At 39.3% G+C, this 16,974-nt stretch overlaps 1 protein-coding gene across 10 annotated transcripts in view; it reads right to left on the bottom strand.

The window, feature by feature from the left end:
• The window catches only part of ZMIZ1 (zinc finger MIZ-type containing 1), a 345,896-nt gene that overhangs the window by 9,800 nt on the left and 319,122 nt on the right, over nt 1–16,974 (bottom strand). For 8 of the 10 annotated variants that reach the window (XM_071564495.1, XM_071564494.1, XM_071564493.1 and 5 more), the window contains 8 exons: nt 15,672–15,858; nt 12,289–12,499; nt 10,995–11,100; nt 10,285–10,445; nt 9,908–9,975; nt 8,011–8,079; nt 7,237–7,484; nt 4,223–4,386 (listed from right to left, as the gene is read on the bottom strand). In XM_071564495.1, the coding sequence (XP_071420596.1) occupies nt 4,223–4,386; nt 7,237–7,484; nt 8,011–8,079; nt 9,908–9,975; nt 10,285–10,445; nt 10,995–11,100; nt 12,289–12,499; nt 15,672–15,858 (1,214 nt within the window). The remainder of the gene's footprint in view (nt 1–4,222; nt 4,387–7,236; nt 7,485–8,010; nt 8,080–9,907; nt 9,976–10,284; nt 10,446–10,994; nt 11,101–12,288; nt 12,500–15,671; nt 15,859–16,974) is intronic. The other 2 variants (XM_071564499.1, XM_071564503.1) reach the window with 1 other exon arrangement.

The raw sequence follows: 16,974 nt of genomic DNA, 5'->3' as shown, positions 1-16,974 counted from the left end.
TGAGCAGATAAAACAATACATTTCACCAGTCAGTAAAAATTAATCCTGAATACTGATCCAGTGGGACAGTCATACTCAGCTACATGGAGGGCCTTTTCAATACTTTGATACTACGAAAGTTTGTGAAAAGAGCAGGATTCTATCTGCAACACGGCTTTTGGGCCTCTTTCCATATGAGACTTTAAAGTAACTGTTAAAAAGTACTGATGCACCTGTCTCCATTAGTGTCACAGTTTGACTACTTGAATGTAAGTGAAGTTGCAGCCTAAAAACCTTACAGAAATCCAAGTGTAAGTAGATATATATCTAAATGGTACTGTTTCCTTCCTCACTCACTGAGGACATGTGCAACAGAAAGTGTGTAAATTAAGAAAGCTTAATAATAACAAAGAGTAAAAAGCAATTTAAGACAGTGTTGTTAAAGTAGGACACTACTTTCTGGAAAAAATAAACCTAAACCAAAGCCAAACAGGATTATATTGAATTATACTGAATAGTCTCTTAAATTTATCCCTAAATGCACAAAGGAAGAATCATATTGGCAATAATTATTTATAACAGGAGGCATTAATATGTTCTTAGACAAATTTCAAAACAAATAAGGAGGTTAGAAATTCTAGTTTACACAAGAAAGGATTTTATATATATGTGGGGGGATATATATATATATTTATATATATACGTAGATAGATAGATATAGATACATATATATAAATAGTCAATAAGGCAGTCACTTGGGCCCTTACATAACAATTGTATAGGCCACCAGCAAAATGTTCAGGACTACAACATTTTTCTATTTGCATTCAGTAACTAATGATAAGTTTTCCATGGTGCAAACACATTTCAAGCAAGACACTTTGTGTATGTTTAGCTTGCACCTGCAACTCCCATAATTTTATTTTGAAAACACTAACCCACACTATGGATGCAGAGCCTAACAAAGTTGCCTTTGCATACACAGCAAGGTTAATTCCAGAGTTATTTTTAGAGGCATTAACTTTGGCACTCTTAAATCATTTACAATCTATAAAAGAAAAGCTTACAGCAGACAAGTAGATCTTCAGCTTAGTAACACAGAACAACACAACTACAGCCCAACAGTGACCTCTAGGAGTGCAGACAAGTACAGCTTAGAGCAACAGGGCCTGCCAGCTGCTCAGTATTCTTTGTCTCTGGAAAATTGATACAGGGGAAAAAAAAATCACCAGGTTAAGTTGATGGTATGTCTCTTCATTACCAAGATCATAGTTTTATCAATTCTTTTGCTGCATTAGTCAGCAAAACCACTGAAAGGTGCCACGCTGCCTGACCTGAGTTCTTGGGTGCTTTTCCCATCCATGTCTTTGTTATGTCTGCAAGGTGCATCCTTGGAGACATGCAATGAACTTCACCACTCTGCCCCTGAATTAGTTCTCAATCACATCAATACCTGGGTCCAGATCACTTAATGGCTACAGTAACACTTGTGCTGGTGTGAGAGGGAGGAAACTTGAAAACAGAAACAGAGCAAGGAATTTTTACAGTGGCACCACCTCATATCACCTCACTGAGTATATGAAACTATGGCATGACCATCCATTGCTCAGTCATGTACCACTTCTTAACTGCCTGCAATAAACACTAAACTAGAGCTAATTCTGACTTCTCCTTTGTCTGAAACTTGCTTACCATTTCTGAAAACAAACATGATGCGATTGTGGCAGCTATCTGCAGCAATCTTGCACTGTTGCAACATACCATCTAGTCTATAGCTCTCATAACACACTATGCTGGTATTACTTCTAGTCACTTCAGGTCTTGATTGTTTTGCTTCTTTCACAGGAGTGGAACAGCAGTGTTGAAAGAAGGAAGTTCTGATTAATTCAGCTCTGGTTACCCAGCCCAACCTACACTAGGAAAACATCTGCATTTCCTGGAGTGATCTATGGAATATGTTTGAAGGGATCAACTTTCTCTGTCTACAATTATGTAAGGACCACCACATAAATCTTCATAATAGGAAAATTAGGAACTTCCTCAGCAGCATTCAGCTCTGCTAAGACAGACCTCAGGTCTAAAAGAACCAATTACCCAATTCCGACTCATCTTGTAAACATGTAATGGTCAAAGTCAATAGTACATGCAAATTACTAAAACCTATTAAATGTGTAAAAAGGAAAGACACAAGCACACAGATAACATCTTAAAACCTTGGTTCAATCACACAAAGTGTTTATAGTTATTTTTCTATGAAGATGTCTGTCCAAAGACATGTAGCTACAAAATTTAGGAATGCATTAATGGAGTGCAATTCTCTAAAAGAAGTGATTTTAAGGATGCCTATCCTGACTGTCTACAGACAAACAATTCATTTTTAAGAGAGAAGAACAAAAGAAAGAGAATAAGAAAGAGGAAAGCAGAGATTTTATATACTGAAAAGGCTGTGTGGGAGCACTAGAAGTCCTCAAATGTGGACTAAAGACTGCAAGGCCACACTGACAATCTAATTATCCTGTGAAAAAAGGCCTGAAACCTGATCCTCATTACAGAAAATCAGCCATTGACATAATCTAGGTGGAATCTGCTTTAGCACTGCTTCCTGTTCCCAAACAGTATAGCTTGAGTATCATGACAGATGAAGCGGGACAAGGGTTTACTTTAATTATTAGCTATCATAACCAAGTATCAGATTTGCTGCAGAAACACAGAACCAAAATTTTACTTATATTTGCCCAAATACACTCCCAAAGCTATGGAACATGCACAGTGTTGAGAAACATTCACCTCTGCTATCATCTGTAAGCGAGAAAGCCACAGATTCTTCACTTCCATATTCAACCACTTCATATCCTACCACTTCAGAAATTTCACCAGGGCAACTACTATAGCAAAGGTATACAACAGTTAACTGATGAGAGAGAGGTGATAGGTAATGGGAAGCAAAGAATAATTCCCTATAGAAGAAAAGCAGCAGTGAGTGGTTCAGGTTGGTAGTATTTCTTCTAACTCCTATATTCTAATACTGTATATTGGTTCTGATGCAGAGAATTCAGACTGTTCTTTAAGCTGTGTATGTGGAATTTGCAAATGTGAAATTAAGTTTACAGCATGTTTGTTCTGCTTTATTATCCTCTAAAGTGGTAAAGTCTTTACAGTTTCTGGGCTCTGCCTCTGCAGATAGTCTTGATACTTGGGCTCTCTCCAAACGATACTAAGAACTCTCTCTCCTCTCCCATTTCTCACCATCCTCTTTGGAAAACCAGCTAGAGGAGACATTGACTGAGTAGGCTTTTGCTGAGCATCTGCTGCCACATTTCCTCATTACATTCTGAAATTGTACTTTCTAGGATTCACTAAAGACACAGCACAGATGACTTGTCAAGTTAAACATCCTTCCTGTGCAGTAACAGCACACTTTAAAGCCCCTGCCCTGTAACTTAAATGAACATAAAAGGATGTATACACACCCCACACACAGAGTTAAAATAGATGACTAGCCATGCCTAAGAGCTAAATACTGCTGGTAGCTTTTCTATCACCTAGATGCTGCAGTACTGCATTTTCTGGAGATATATAAATATATAAAGTTCTCTACAGAAAACTCAGCACTCTGAGCAAGCTGCTTTTCCAATGCACAGTTCTGGCTCACCCTCTGAGACCTGAGGAACCTCTATTTTTCAGTCTCTTCCGTTGATACTTGCAGACCAGAGGCAGCATCTCTCCCTGAAATCTACAGGTTTGTCCTATTCCCAGCAGCGTAATGGTGCCTTTCGCGCCACTTGGGAAGAACTGCCCCTCAAAATGCTTTGATGCAAATTTTGCCTTCAGGGAAAATGCAAGGAAAGATATTATCTCCGCTGTGAAGTCAGCCAATGTCTTGCTTTAACAAGTTGTATCCTGGAGATGGATATTCACAGACCTGCTGGCCCAGGGAATTAAGTGTACTTTTCTTCATGTGTTAGAGCAAAGCACAGTGATTAATAAAACACACCCACACAGGTTCTTTCTATCAGATAAACAAGTGTAAATGACAATTCAAAAAGTGCAGAAATGTTTCTCCAAAACCTCAAAATGGCCAGAAAAGAAAAAAGTGGCATTTCTCAGGACTATTCCACTTCACAAGCTTCCAAACTAAGGAATCCACAAAAAGTAAAAGCAGTTCATGAGGCAAGTCCATTAGCTGGGTAAGAGTTCCTTACCCCTGCAAAGGAAAATCTACATGCATAGCACCATTACTTACAGATTCCTGCATGGGGTGACTGAGAGGCTTGTCAAGAGCTGTCATGCTGCTTGGCATGTCAGGAGGATGTGACAGCTGTGGCCCATGCATGAAGTCATTCATAGATGTGCCACCAGGATTCCCGTGTGGGAAGTCAAAATTGCCATGACCTTGGTAACTGTTGCCTGGAAGAGAAGCAGATGTGATTGTTTCCCAACATTGATCTCTCAGAGCATCCTGTAAAAGCTACATGGTGTGACGTCCTCCCTGCACAGCACAGGGCAACTGCGATGCTGAACGTGACCACGCTGTGCTCCCCACAGCTGAGAGAGCTGGGGAACAGGGAGGAGAAAGGGCACTCAGCTTTCAAATACTGGCTGCTGTAATAAACCATGTATGTGTTGTAACTAATTGAAAACTGCTGACATTTTGAAAAACTATAGTCAAGTCACCACATAAACTTAACCATGCTGAGAAATAAACAGGATATTAAAATCTATGGGATATTTGCATCTGGAAGCATCTCATTGTAACTGAGACTGACTGCCCAAATCCCAGATTATTTGCAGGACATCTGTATTATTAATGTCTATGCTTCTACACACTCAGTAAAGTTGTAGCATTGCTTCAGTTTCTGATGAAACAAATTTACAAGTGAATCTGGAAGATGCCACAGTACCAGGCTATAGCACAGCATCTATGTTATCTCGTCTTCTATGGTATAAACAGGCAGCTTCCATTAAGACAGCACAGAAGAGACCTTCACATCTAATTGGAATTTGTGATATAATTCACCTTGTTCCCACAAAACCTAATGAGATTCACTTGACTGTCTGGATTTATACCCGCATACCCCCATCCATCCTGAAACAAGCCTGGAATCCCTTGCTGCTCTGCATACAGGACTGCATGACCATTGCCTGTATGTTTGGATCCATACCGCCTCAGCCCAGTGATCTCCATTTGAATTCTAAAGCAAGAATGTATCCCAATACAGGGATTTTACTCTCCCTATTTTGCTGTCAAGATTCCTCTCTTAACACTTCCAACTCAGATACCATCTCTAGTGACTTATTTGCTATGAACTGCAAAAAACTGAGCAAAATCATTCAGCTATTTCATATAAGCAACTCAACTGGATGATGCTGAACTCTGAAATAAAAGAATGATTTTGGAGCTTGCACAGAAAGCCTGCAGTTTGTCAGCTGAAGTACAGCAGTTTTAAATATTCAGCTCCAGAAGGGAGTTTGACAAACTGAAGTAGCTGCATCATTTGCTCTTTAGCACAGCTTCAAAAGCAGAAGTTTAATCTTGGAGGAATAGAAGTCATTAGCCATGTAAGAGTACTCCTCAAAGACATCAGGACTTTGATCTATCATGTAAATACTGCAGAGCCTTACTAATTCTCATTTTGTTAATCTGAAAACTGGATGAGTCTCACAGAATATAGCTGGTCTTGCCTCGCATCAGGAATAATTAATTAGCAGACAGCTGGAATATGGTCTTTTATTACTCAATATTTGTTATATTTGCAAATTAAACTTCAGTATGCTTTCTGTCAAACCCAAATAAACAAACATAAACCACAATAGTAGTACTACATTGCTCTAAAAAACTGCTAATTAGAAGACATTATCTAAGTGCAATCACTGGGTTTCAGTGCAGGTATTGATGGAGAATGAAGATACAAGGCAGCATGCCCAGGGAGCTCCAGCCATACAGTAGCATGCCCTTCTCTGCAGCAAGAGTTGTGCCACATGCTAAGGGAGAGACCTCTAAGACCTTTAGGATAAGCTGGCATGCTGAATTGTCATGTGTATTGCAGGAGAAATAGAAGACCGTGGGTTTCACCTGCCACTGATGACTCAGGGCTCCAAGAAGCAATAACTGCCTCTGCTACAGGATCCACAGGCAGCAAAATAACAGCCTAGGAAGCAATCATTACACAAACCCTAAACTCCACACTGTACATGACTACCCTGTCCACTCCTGAATATGAGACAGAAATATGAAGAAGAATAGATGACTCTGTTCTCATGCTCTGACTGCACTTCACTTCTACTAAACAAGTGAAAAATTTGTGATTCAGTGTTCTTGGCTTTGTTATAGTAATCATTCATCTGTTTGAAAACCTTAGAAATTTTATCATCTGTCATCAGTTTTGCAGTTATTAGAGCAAATTAACCATATTTTGCATGCAATCTATATTTTTCTTCAATGCCTGCAAAAAGCACATGTATCACCTTGTAATCAATTTGGGGATTCTGATGATTTGAACAGTTGGTCTTTTCCCAGAGCTGAACTGAGTCATATCATATTACTTGCAAAAGAAACAGCCTCTGGTTTCATATTTTCAGAATTGTCACCATAACTGAGTTATTCACAACATACCAGTAATTTGAAAACTTGTTTCCACTGCCTGTATTTAGTTCCCTGTTTCTCACTCTGGCAGCACATGGGCAGAGAAACTCGAAAGTAATTTTCTACTGCAAAGATGTTTGCAAAGCAGCTAAAAGCCCTTTAAAAGTCATCAGTTTTCTGGGTGGCCTACTGGATGTCACCCACCTGGCCACAAGTTAACCTCAGTAGCCCAAGTAGCAGGGCTAATGGGTCACCTTCTCTACTTTGTAACTTATGTAGTACTAGGAGCCTTCACTTGAGAGTGGAACAGAAAGAAAGTGCACAGAAAAAATGCAGAAATATGTATATTGTGGCAGGCTATGAATATATAAGGTAACAAAATGTTTGCTGATTCAGGGTCGGCTCTACAGCTATAAATATAACAAGTATCAGACACTTTAAATATAAAATAAAATAACTAAATACTATATTACTAAAATACAATACTTACTAAAATGTATTTTCCTTTAAACAGACAAATTTTAGTTGAAAATACTAATGCAGAATTTCAGAATTGCTACCATATTGTTTTTCTCATGCATCTCTGAGAAGCACTGACATGCCCAAATCACACGGCTTATTCAATCTCCAACCTCTAGAGTGACCACCTGGGTGCATAAATCTGTAAAACTAACCTTGGTTACCATATTCAGCGGAGTTGTTGCCTCCTGGAGGAGGGGGTAGGGATGGATAGGGTGACGGGCCAGGACCCAAAGCTGCAATCATCTCCATTACATTTGGCATGATCATCTGGCTTGGACTCATGGTCTTAAATCTTTTTGAGGGAATGCCATCTGGGTCATCTTTGATGTGAATATCTGACTTTATAGGGACCGGCCTCCAACTGCAAGTTGGATCAATGGTAACTTCTTCAAACTCAGAGCTGTAAAATAACGTGAAAAATTTAGCACATCAATTGAAGTTTTTAAAATCAATTCTGCTGAAGTTTCCATAAGGATCTGCATGGTAACCAGTTTTCTGAAATGCTCTGGTATAATACAACCTTAAGGTCTTTTATTCCTCAAGTGTGTGCTGAAAGCAAGTTATAAAAAAAGGCAACTGTGAGAGTACATTTCTGTGTTTATCCACACAATGAAATCCAAACATATTGATGTGGTCTGCCACCTGTGAATCAGAGGGACTGCTTATAAATACAAGAAAGCAGTTAATCTTCCATTCTTACTCTTCTCTCTGCTTCATTGGTGAAGCTGCCATCAAGAGACAACCCAAACAAGATCTATGAAGTAGATGGAATCTGATTCACTTTATCATCAGTTCCACCAAGGAGCCATGCAATAGAATACCCAAGTTCAATCATCAAGATCCATTTTAGTGTGACTATCTCAGTAGTCATTAACGTATCTCCTAGTTGCTTAGTCTTGGATATCAGAAATGAGTAATTCACTTACTTTTGTATAGCGTTCAGGATACCCCACATATACTGGTCAACCTCCAAGCCCTCCAAAAGAGCAGTTTTACTAGAAAGGAAAAAAAACCCCAAACCTCAGGTTAGAATATGGCCAGGGAGGGAAGCAGGATAGATTAGTGATGAAATTAGCAGGCTGATAATGTAATACATAATCTAAGAATGATATTGGGCAAACAAGTTGTAGTTCTACACCTCCATGACCAGGATAACAGTATTTACATGAAACAGATGAGATAAGGATACATCTACTTGTGTGGGTCCACAAGCTGTTCACATTATGTAATTTTTGTTAGTGAAATACATTGCAAATTTCTTTTCAAACATAGCAGATCTCTCCCGTGAACATCAGTTAGCACTATTTTTTTAATTAGATCTTTCTCTTTTTTTTGAGCTACACAGTACTATGGATTCACAGTAAGCATGTATTAGAGCTATTTTACTTAAGATCGACACAGATGGGGACAGAACAAAACAAAACCAGAAATGATTTATTTATGTAGGCACTTAGATCTGAATGTAGGTGCTCATGCTCAGAGAAATAGGACAAAAATTTAGCCTGGATGTATGAATACATGAATTAAGAAAGCAAAACATCCAATTCTTGTGATATTTTTAGCCAAACTTAGAAGATGGAAAAGGTTTGGATAATTCAGAGAAAGCACCTGTATCTTAGGATATGTATCCATCATGGATAGTCATCGAAACAAGCTCGTCTCCAGCCTGCCATGTCCACAGAAGCAGCCAGAAAGAACAACCTCCACTGCTGCTTATACCTAATGTTGGCTGGCTCAGCGGAGACTAATCTGGAGACTGGTGGAGACCAAGTACAAGCTGTTACAGCTACAGCTGCTAAAACTAAAGAGTCCTGGCTTCTCAGCTGAGGCTAGAACACACATAACCCTGTGCACTGGGCTCAGTAGGTCACAGACACTGAACTGGCCTCCAAACACATTTTGCACTTCTTTCTGCCCAGTTAAACACAAGGACAGACAGCCTGTAACCGCTTCAAAGCTTTTTGTTCCATTTCCTTTGCAGTATACTAGTTCTCTGATCAAATCATAAGGTAGAATTTATGCTAAGGTATCTCTCCTTCTTTTCCTTTAAGCAACAACTCCAAACTTCTGGTCCTTGGTAATTTTTTACCTTTTTTAAAATTAGCCTCATTCTGAAATAGAATCCTTCCTGCTTTCTGCTATCACTTTAATTTCCACTTGATGTTGACTTTTACCTTGGAGGATACAAATTAATTTCTTAACTAATTACTGGGAACTGTTGCATGCTCCAAAATACCCCCTCGCCTTGAATGCTGCCATTTACTGCATATCTATTATGACTCAAAGCTCAGCACTTGAGACAGTTATCCTTACTGAATGTTTAACTGGATGTTGAACTTGGTTCTACCTACATATCTGAAGTTCAGTAACTTGGGGATTACAAATTAAAATTATACAAAAATAACTCTAGAATAGACTAACCCTTATTTTGCCATGGCGTGTTGTTGTCTAATAGTTGTTTATACTTCATAATCTAGGGGAAGACAAACACCCAGTTCATTTGTTTATGTAGATATCTGCCTTATCAATGTAGATATCTGAGCCCCTTTTGAACTCTGCACAACCCACTGACAGCCTGTAATGAGAGCTTACAGTTTTACATATTTTGTGAGAAAATCTCTCATTATCTGTTTTTAAATTTCTAATAATCCAGGGTGGTGAAATATTGCAAGAATTCTCATTGGACTTTATGCTCTTAAGTAAATGTGACATATACATCTTATTTCCTAGCACTTCATTCTTCACTCTTTCATGACCTTAAATATGTTCTGAATTTGGTCAAATTGTGTACAACTGCATTTCATGAAGTATGGTTGCACTTACTTGCATACTGGACACCTCCAAGTTCCTCTTTCACAGTTCAGTTGCAAGTAAGATTCCAGATCAAAGCACTAGGTATCAGAAAGAAACAAGGAGAAAAACAAACAAAACAAACCAAAAGGAAATAAAGGAAGAATACTATATTAAATGAATCAGTTAGACAAAATTAAAACTGACATGAAAAAAAGCCTACTAGCACAGAAACCTAAACCAAATAGCTTGTTTTCTCCCTCTACATTAAATATATCAATATAGTTAATTATTTAGGCTGATAGACAAAAATGCCTTTTCATTGTGTGTTCTTATATGATAACCAAGCTAAAAGTACTGTAAAAACACATGGCTGAGGGAATCCTGCCAGGCCATTGGCATCTACTCACTTGTACATGCTTGCAGTCGTGACCCCTTGCTGGGAGCTGAATCCGCCGGAATGTGATTGGACACTTCAGAGACACTTTAATGGCAGTTTGCTCTACTCCATCTTCCCCATTTAGTGTTGCATTGCCAGAGGAAGCTGCTACGCTACTGAAGTTCCTCTTTACTGTTTAAGAAGAAAGTATGTTTATGTGTGAGAAAGCACAAGCATGCTCTAAATTCTAACACAGAAATCTGAAGGACCAACATTTCAATGCTGAAGGGACAATTTCGTGAACAATTTATCCACACAGACGTCTTCAGAGTAATTTAGAAGATTCTCCTGAACAGACAAACCATCAGACACATGCATATCAGCTACAGTCTCAAACAAAGTGCCATACAAACACTAAAAGCAGCCCTAAAAAAAGAATAAAACTTTCTTTTAGCTAAGTCAAAAACAAATATGTGTGAAAAGCCAGAGAGATTCTTCTGGAATAGGAGAGTTCTCTTTAGCAACTAAGCTTATGCTCTTGGAACTTTGTTACCCCCACCCAAATAGCCCTTAACATTTGAGGAGACCAAGGATTTCACCTACCCACATGATGTTTTGGAGATTCTTGATAAGTACAGTTTAAGCTTATCAATAAACAAGTAAATCTCGTGTAGAGACAGCTTATCACAACTGAACATGGGCATTCTGGTAAGTCATCACCCACACAAAATGCAAACTCACTCTTAGTGATGCAATGTTCTGCTGGGAGGAGACGTTTCTTTAGTAGACCTTGAAGTACAGAGCGAACTGATGGCCGGTGTACTAACTGCAACACGAACAAGTGTGACTGCAAGAAAACACTTTTTGTTAGGAAGAGAACCAAACTAACATGTTAAATATAGTTGTGAACAGAGCTGCACTCTCCCTTGGACACCTGCCTTCTGTGAGAGCCTGAGACTTAAATATGAAAGCTGGTTCTGCTTCTCTGCACACATGAGCTCCATTATGGATATTCTGCGCACTGTGCTGTATGTTGCTCCGTGCACAGCATGTACAAGGGCTTTAAAAAAGCAAAGATTTTCTGCATTTTCTCCCTCCTTAATACTCAGAATACAAAGGGCTGACATATTAATCCTGTCATCAGGGTTTATTTTTAAAACCCTGGACTGTTTGACACAGCCTAACCTACCTGTCTGCCCTCAGACTACATTGGACCTTGAGAAAACAATTTGTGACTGATGTGCCTGGAATCAACTGAATGTTCTCCCCCAACAGAGAGCTGAGCTCGTTGTGGATTCACAAGATGCTGCCCCTGCTCTTAGCCATCAGATAAATGATATTATGCAGGGAAACATAAGTGTGAAGTAAAGCAAAATGGGTGGATAGCTTCTTGTCAAAGTGCCTCACACTGTGACCCTGGGAGAAGTAGCAGCTTGCTTTATTGTCAGTGACATGGGAACAGTCAAAAGCTCAGACTGGATGTGCAGAACAGTCTATGTTAAAAATACAGTACTCATCCCCAAGGGTAACTAACCCATGGAAAAGGAGAAGGTGAATGGTCTAGAGTGCATCATGGAATAAAAGTTTTTCATCTGAAAAGGTATTTGAAAAATTATCATCAGCATCAACAATTATGATGTTCATCTTTTCATGACAAACCAAACACAGTTTAATACCCTAAGTAAATTAAATTAGTACCATCAAGAGTCTTCATCCCAACAATCTACATTAACACATTTTAGCCACCTTGTTACACAGGCACACGATAGGTGGTAGATCAAACTCCCTTCCTCCCCTAGACCATGAACCTTGTCAGAGACACTGGAATGACATCAATACATTCTGCAATAACTAAGCAGCAAAAAATTCCATATCAGCACTCTGAGTGTGTCAACATCATTAAATAAGAACCTTACCAAAAAAAGGCATAGAATAAAATGAGAGTAAGTCTCTTTCAGCTAAGGCAACATTTGCAAACTGTTCTAAATAGCAAAGCCAGCATCAGCAGCTGCAGCCGTGAGCTCAGTGTACTTACGCAACAACATGCTGTGACTGTAATTTGAATCGTGTTTCTTCCTGGCTGGCAGACATGCTTTAGGTGCAGAGGTTTATGAGATGTCTTGTTGTCACCACGCTCGATGGTAAGTGGGGTTGCATTAACGCTGACCTGGACTGAAGCTGGCCAGTTTGTGTTCATTTGTCTGTCTTCATGGTGATAGCACTTGAACTGCAATTCCAAGTCAGACCTGTACAACAACCAATAAATCTTCCTTTAACTTTGCTTTCCCATTGCAGAGGGAGGTTGTTTTGATGCTAGGAATGTTCTTTCCTTATCAGTAAGATTATTTTGCCAGAATTATTGCCAACAAGGAGATAACATACTTTCTTCATAAAAACCCTTAACAGAAGCAAGTCATGATGAATTAATGATGCAAGCATGTCCCAGAATTGTTCATATTTTACACTTATAAAGGACTTTCAAGAAAACATCTTGAACCTCTTTAAAAACCTAGACCATGGAGTGATCTGGCAGAAAGAAGCATGTCAACATCAAGTAGGTCCTTTGTGTGATAAGAACAAGAAAACAGTATGAAGCAGCGGGTTGTGCTGGAAGACTGGACTCTCCACTACCTCAGCCTTTTAAAGAGCATTTGAATGAATGCATGACAGACAAAATACAAGTACAGCTAATCGTGACATAGAACAGGTAAATCAACTAAGCTAAAATGACCCCTCTATCTCACCCCCCCACTGCAATTGCAGTTTCTGTGATTCCAAATTAACACAGCTGTGGATTAAATCTACCCTATTTAGACCTTCTTTCAGGGCTTGAATTCCTCCCACCTCTCCAATAATAACTTCCACACGCTATTTAGCTTCTCAGAAATTAGTTCTGTAACACCTCCAAAAAAGGAAGAGGCTGAGATTAAGTTAATCACAAATTAAGTGGGCAGAGACTATGACTTCAGTTTCATAAATGAATGTTAACCTTGTGTTAGGGATGAGTAATTTGAAGAAGAAATTTAAAAGAACATGGAAAACTAAACTGAAATGTCAGGATTCTGCTGTTTATGACAGCAAAAGTCAGCTGAAAATTTATCATTTATACTTGAAAATCTGTGCGCTTATTTCTTCATATTGCCTGAGAGAAGATATCTTTGCAAGATCCAGAGGAAAAGTTCATTCAGGAGATCATCACCTTAACTGCCATTTTCCTTATTAAGATTTCAGTCTGACATAACATAATCTTTTTGGGATTTAAAAACATCAAGATTTAACACTGGGCATGAATGTGTTGTTTTTTAAAAATAAAGTTACAGAATACAAATTACCCAACCTTTCAACATAACCCATCTATTTCAAGTCTTTTCAGGCTTTTTTCAATATTTTATTAAAAATTTTTTGAAAGCTCTCTCTGCAAGTTCCCCTCAAGATTTTCCCCTCACAAGAACACAGCACAGCCATCCAAACCTGGAGGGAAGCAAGGCTTGGTACCTCTGATATAAAACCTAAGCAGATTAGGTGAGCAGGCCTGCTGAATGTCACAGAGTGGTGACAGAGCTCAGGAGACCCCCATGTTCTTAGCACACAGTGTCTCCACTGTGGGACATTATTCATAACTGTGCAGTGTGAAGACTGAACCAGCTTCAAGGAGACATTTTCCCTGCCTTCAACCTTTCTGTTTCTTGTAACCATGAAAAGTTCCCAGTGGGGAGAAAAATAGTTGCATTGCTATTCATTATGTGTGTACACGTGAGAGGTTTTGCTGAATATTTTAACTGGCAGAAAAATACAGAGAATTGGCTTGATTCCATCATTCTCTATAAAAAACAAAATCCATCCACACGTGTGACTAATTCATTTTTTTGGCATTCATCCAGCTCCAAGTTAAATGTGAAATGACTTCATTGAAGGACCATCCATTCTTCCCCCTATTAACAAGCTTTTCAAAATGGCAGACCTGAGTACAGTTTACCTATGATTCTTCATTAAAATAAGTTTAAATAAAGGCTATGTGTTTGGTAAGCAAAGGAAGAAAGAACAGATATTAAGAAACAGCCTCATGCCTCAGTGCAGCACTATAAATCTAATGAATGAGCCAGCACAATCCCCAGTAGTGATTACATATTAATAAGAACTGGCAAATAACTGCCAAAACTCCCTCTGCTGCGAGTACTCCACGATAATGAAATGCAAGTAAGCAATAACTGACCTCAAACTTAGGTGTTAATTATTGGATGTGGTCTGCCTGCAATCTCCCTTCCTCCCAGCCCCCGGGCTATCTCAGGGTAGAGGAGGCACTGTGGCACAAGGACTCCTGCACCCTGTATCAAGCCTCAGCCTTTGGAGCCAGAGTCCATCCCCTTGGCAGGGAAGTAAGCGTGCCTCTCTGCCCACCTCTTTCCTCCACACCATGAAAACACAAGACTCAAGTGGATTCCAGTCAGAAGGAAGAAGATCCTCACAGGGAAACAACCGCCATGCATGATCCCAAGCAATTAACCAGCCTCAGTGCACAGAGAAAGGCTCAAACAATGTAGCTAGCACCCAGGATAAACACTGAGCTACTTTCTGAGAAAAACAGAACAAGGAGGCAAAATTATTCTGTAATATTTGAAAAAAATATAGAGATTTTTAAAAATTAAGGCTCTGACTGTAATTTGCACTTCCTGTGAGCATGGAGAAATCAAAATATAAGCTGGAATCACTCACACAGATCTATATTAAATGCAGGAAAGTACCACCAAGGAAAATTATTCCTCTGTGATGGAAATAAGAACTAACTTTAAGTGAAAAACAGAAACCTTTGTATGTGGAAAGCCATGTTCTGATATTTCTGAGCTGTCCCTACTTGTGGAGAGGGAAAATAGGGAGGATTTAAGAAGTTAGTTTCTGAAGTTTGGAGAACTTAAGCACTTGTCTTTCCAAATGATTTTACTGAGTCTCTAAATCAGGTCCTACATTAGTGGGTTCTTTTTCATTATCAGATACTTTGCAGCATTTAATTTAAGCATAAACTGTAAGAGCCCTGCATAGCTACTGCTGCAACTAACATTTCAGAGGCCACAAAGCACCTAGGACTTCAGAGATTCTGAAATGGGAGTTTGTACTGGTGTGGGTTGCACACTCTACTCCCGTTGCACCCACATCAGAAAGGATGGAACAGTTGCAGTGATTTTTTTGGACACTGCATGTTATGTGCTACGAGCAAGGAGATATAATACCTATTGTGAAGCATTTTAGAATGTGTTGTCTCAAAAATGACGGCTTAGAGTACTGGTGGGTTAAAAGGACATTCTTCCTATCCAGTCTATAACTTTTGAAGGGATATTCATGGCAAACCCAAATGAAGTTCATCTGCCCTGCCACTCCTCCATCATGGGATGCAAGACTTCTTTGCAGCAAGGCTGAGCTCACCTCCACATCAGTGTCTGATGGACAGTTGGCCGCAAGTGAAAGACATGGTTACTGACTGCTAGGTTGTGTTCCAGCCGGAAGGGCTCCAGGACAACCCCATCTCTCACGGGAAACGTCAGACGCAGCTCATCATTGTGGTTGGCTGGGATCGAAGAGGGAGAGAAAGCGTGAACTTTCCCTTTAGCATCTGCAGTGCAATAATAATGTGTATATTTATACAGAATAGTAACAAATTGCACAGTGATCTGCTACTGGGTCTAACTTAGCAGGTTCGCACACACAAAAAAGAAAATCAAAAGTAACTACGTCATCTCGCTGATGCAAGTGACAAGGCTCAAACTGGTAACATTAGGACCGTTCATTCCACAAACAGAAACCAGGCATGGCAAGAATTCTTGGTTTTTATTACAGGATAGGTTCTGTGTCCAGACTTACCCTGTTGGCAAAGACTGACAACAAATCTCTTAATTATGTCAACCTGTGATAATGCTTGTTTTCCCTGCTTTGAACTGGGATCAACATTACCCAATGAGTTTCAACAGTTTCATCAGCTGAAACTATCTGATGACCAAAGACATTGGCATTCCATTACTATCTGAGCCCATAAGTGAGGTTTTGTGGTAACTTACAGCTGAGCTATGAAGTCCAAATGGCTTTAAATGCCGTGTTCTTGCCCAGATAGTACTGGAGACCACCTCCTTCTACTTGATTTTGCAGCTATCCTGAACTCCAAATAGAGTTGCAGAGTGCTAACGCAGCAGAAGTTATTTTACAGAAAACATAAAGGTTCTCACAGCTCCCTAGTAAATGGTATCTCCTCTTGTTCATCAGTCACTTCAAACCTGAAATATCTTGTGCTAGTATCCAGTCAGAGAGATCTTGTTATTCCTGCCCTGTTCCCAGCCAAATGTAGCTGTGACGTTGAGTGGCTTTGAAAGGAACATATATCAATTTTTGGCATACTATTGAATATTCTTAAAAAGCCTGCATGGATTACAATAGAGACACTGCTATAAATATTCACATTTTACACTATTCTGCAGTGTTCACTGAATGGCTTTGCCCTTGAACAAAACAGACCACAATGAAAGTTGATACAATAAACAAGCCTACAAAGCACACATAACACAACCTGAAATCAAGTGTTTTATCCTCAGGAAGCATATCAAAGGAGGAATTTAAGAGTAAGATCCTTACAAATTTAACCTGAAAGAACTTTTTTGATATTCTATTTTAGGAGGGGATAGCAATCTTTCTCTTTTCTGTCTACTGGCTCTGGTAAGCCTACATGGCACCTACTACA

This window comes from Pithys albifrons, chromosome 9 (assembly GCF_047495875.1).
Source record: "Pithys albifrons albifrons isolate INPA30051 chromosome 9, PitAlb_v1, whole genome shotgun sequence".
NCBI classification, from domain to species: Eukaryota; Metazoa; Chordata; class Aves; order Passeriformes; family Thamnophilidae; genus Pithys; species Pithys albifrons.
Note: the sequence above shows the minus strand (reverse complement) of the source record. Positions and strands in the feature narration are given on the sequence as shown.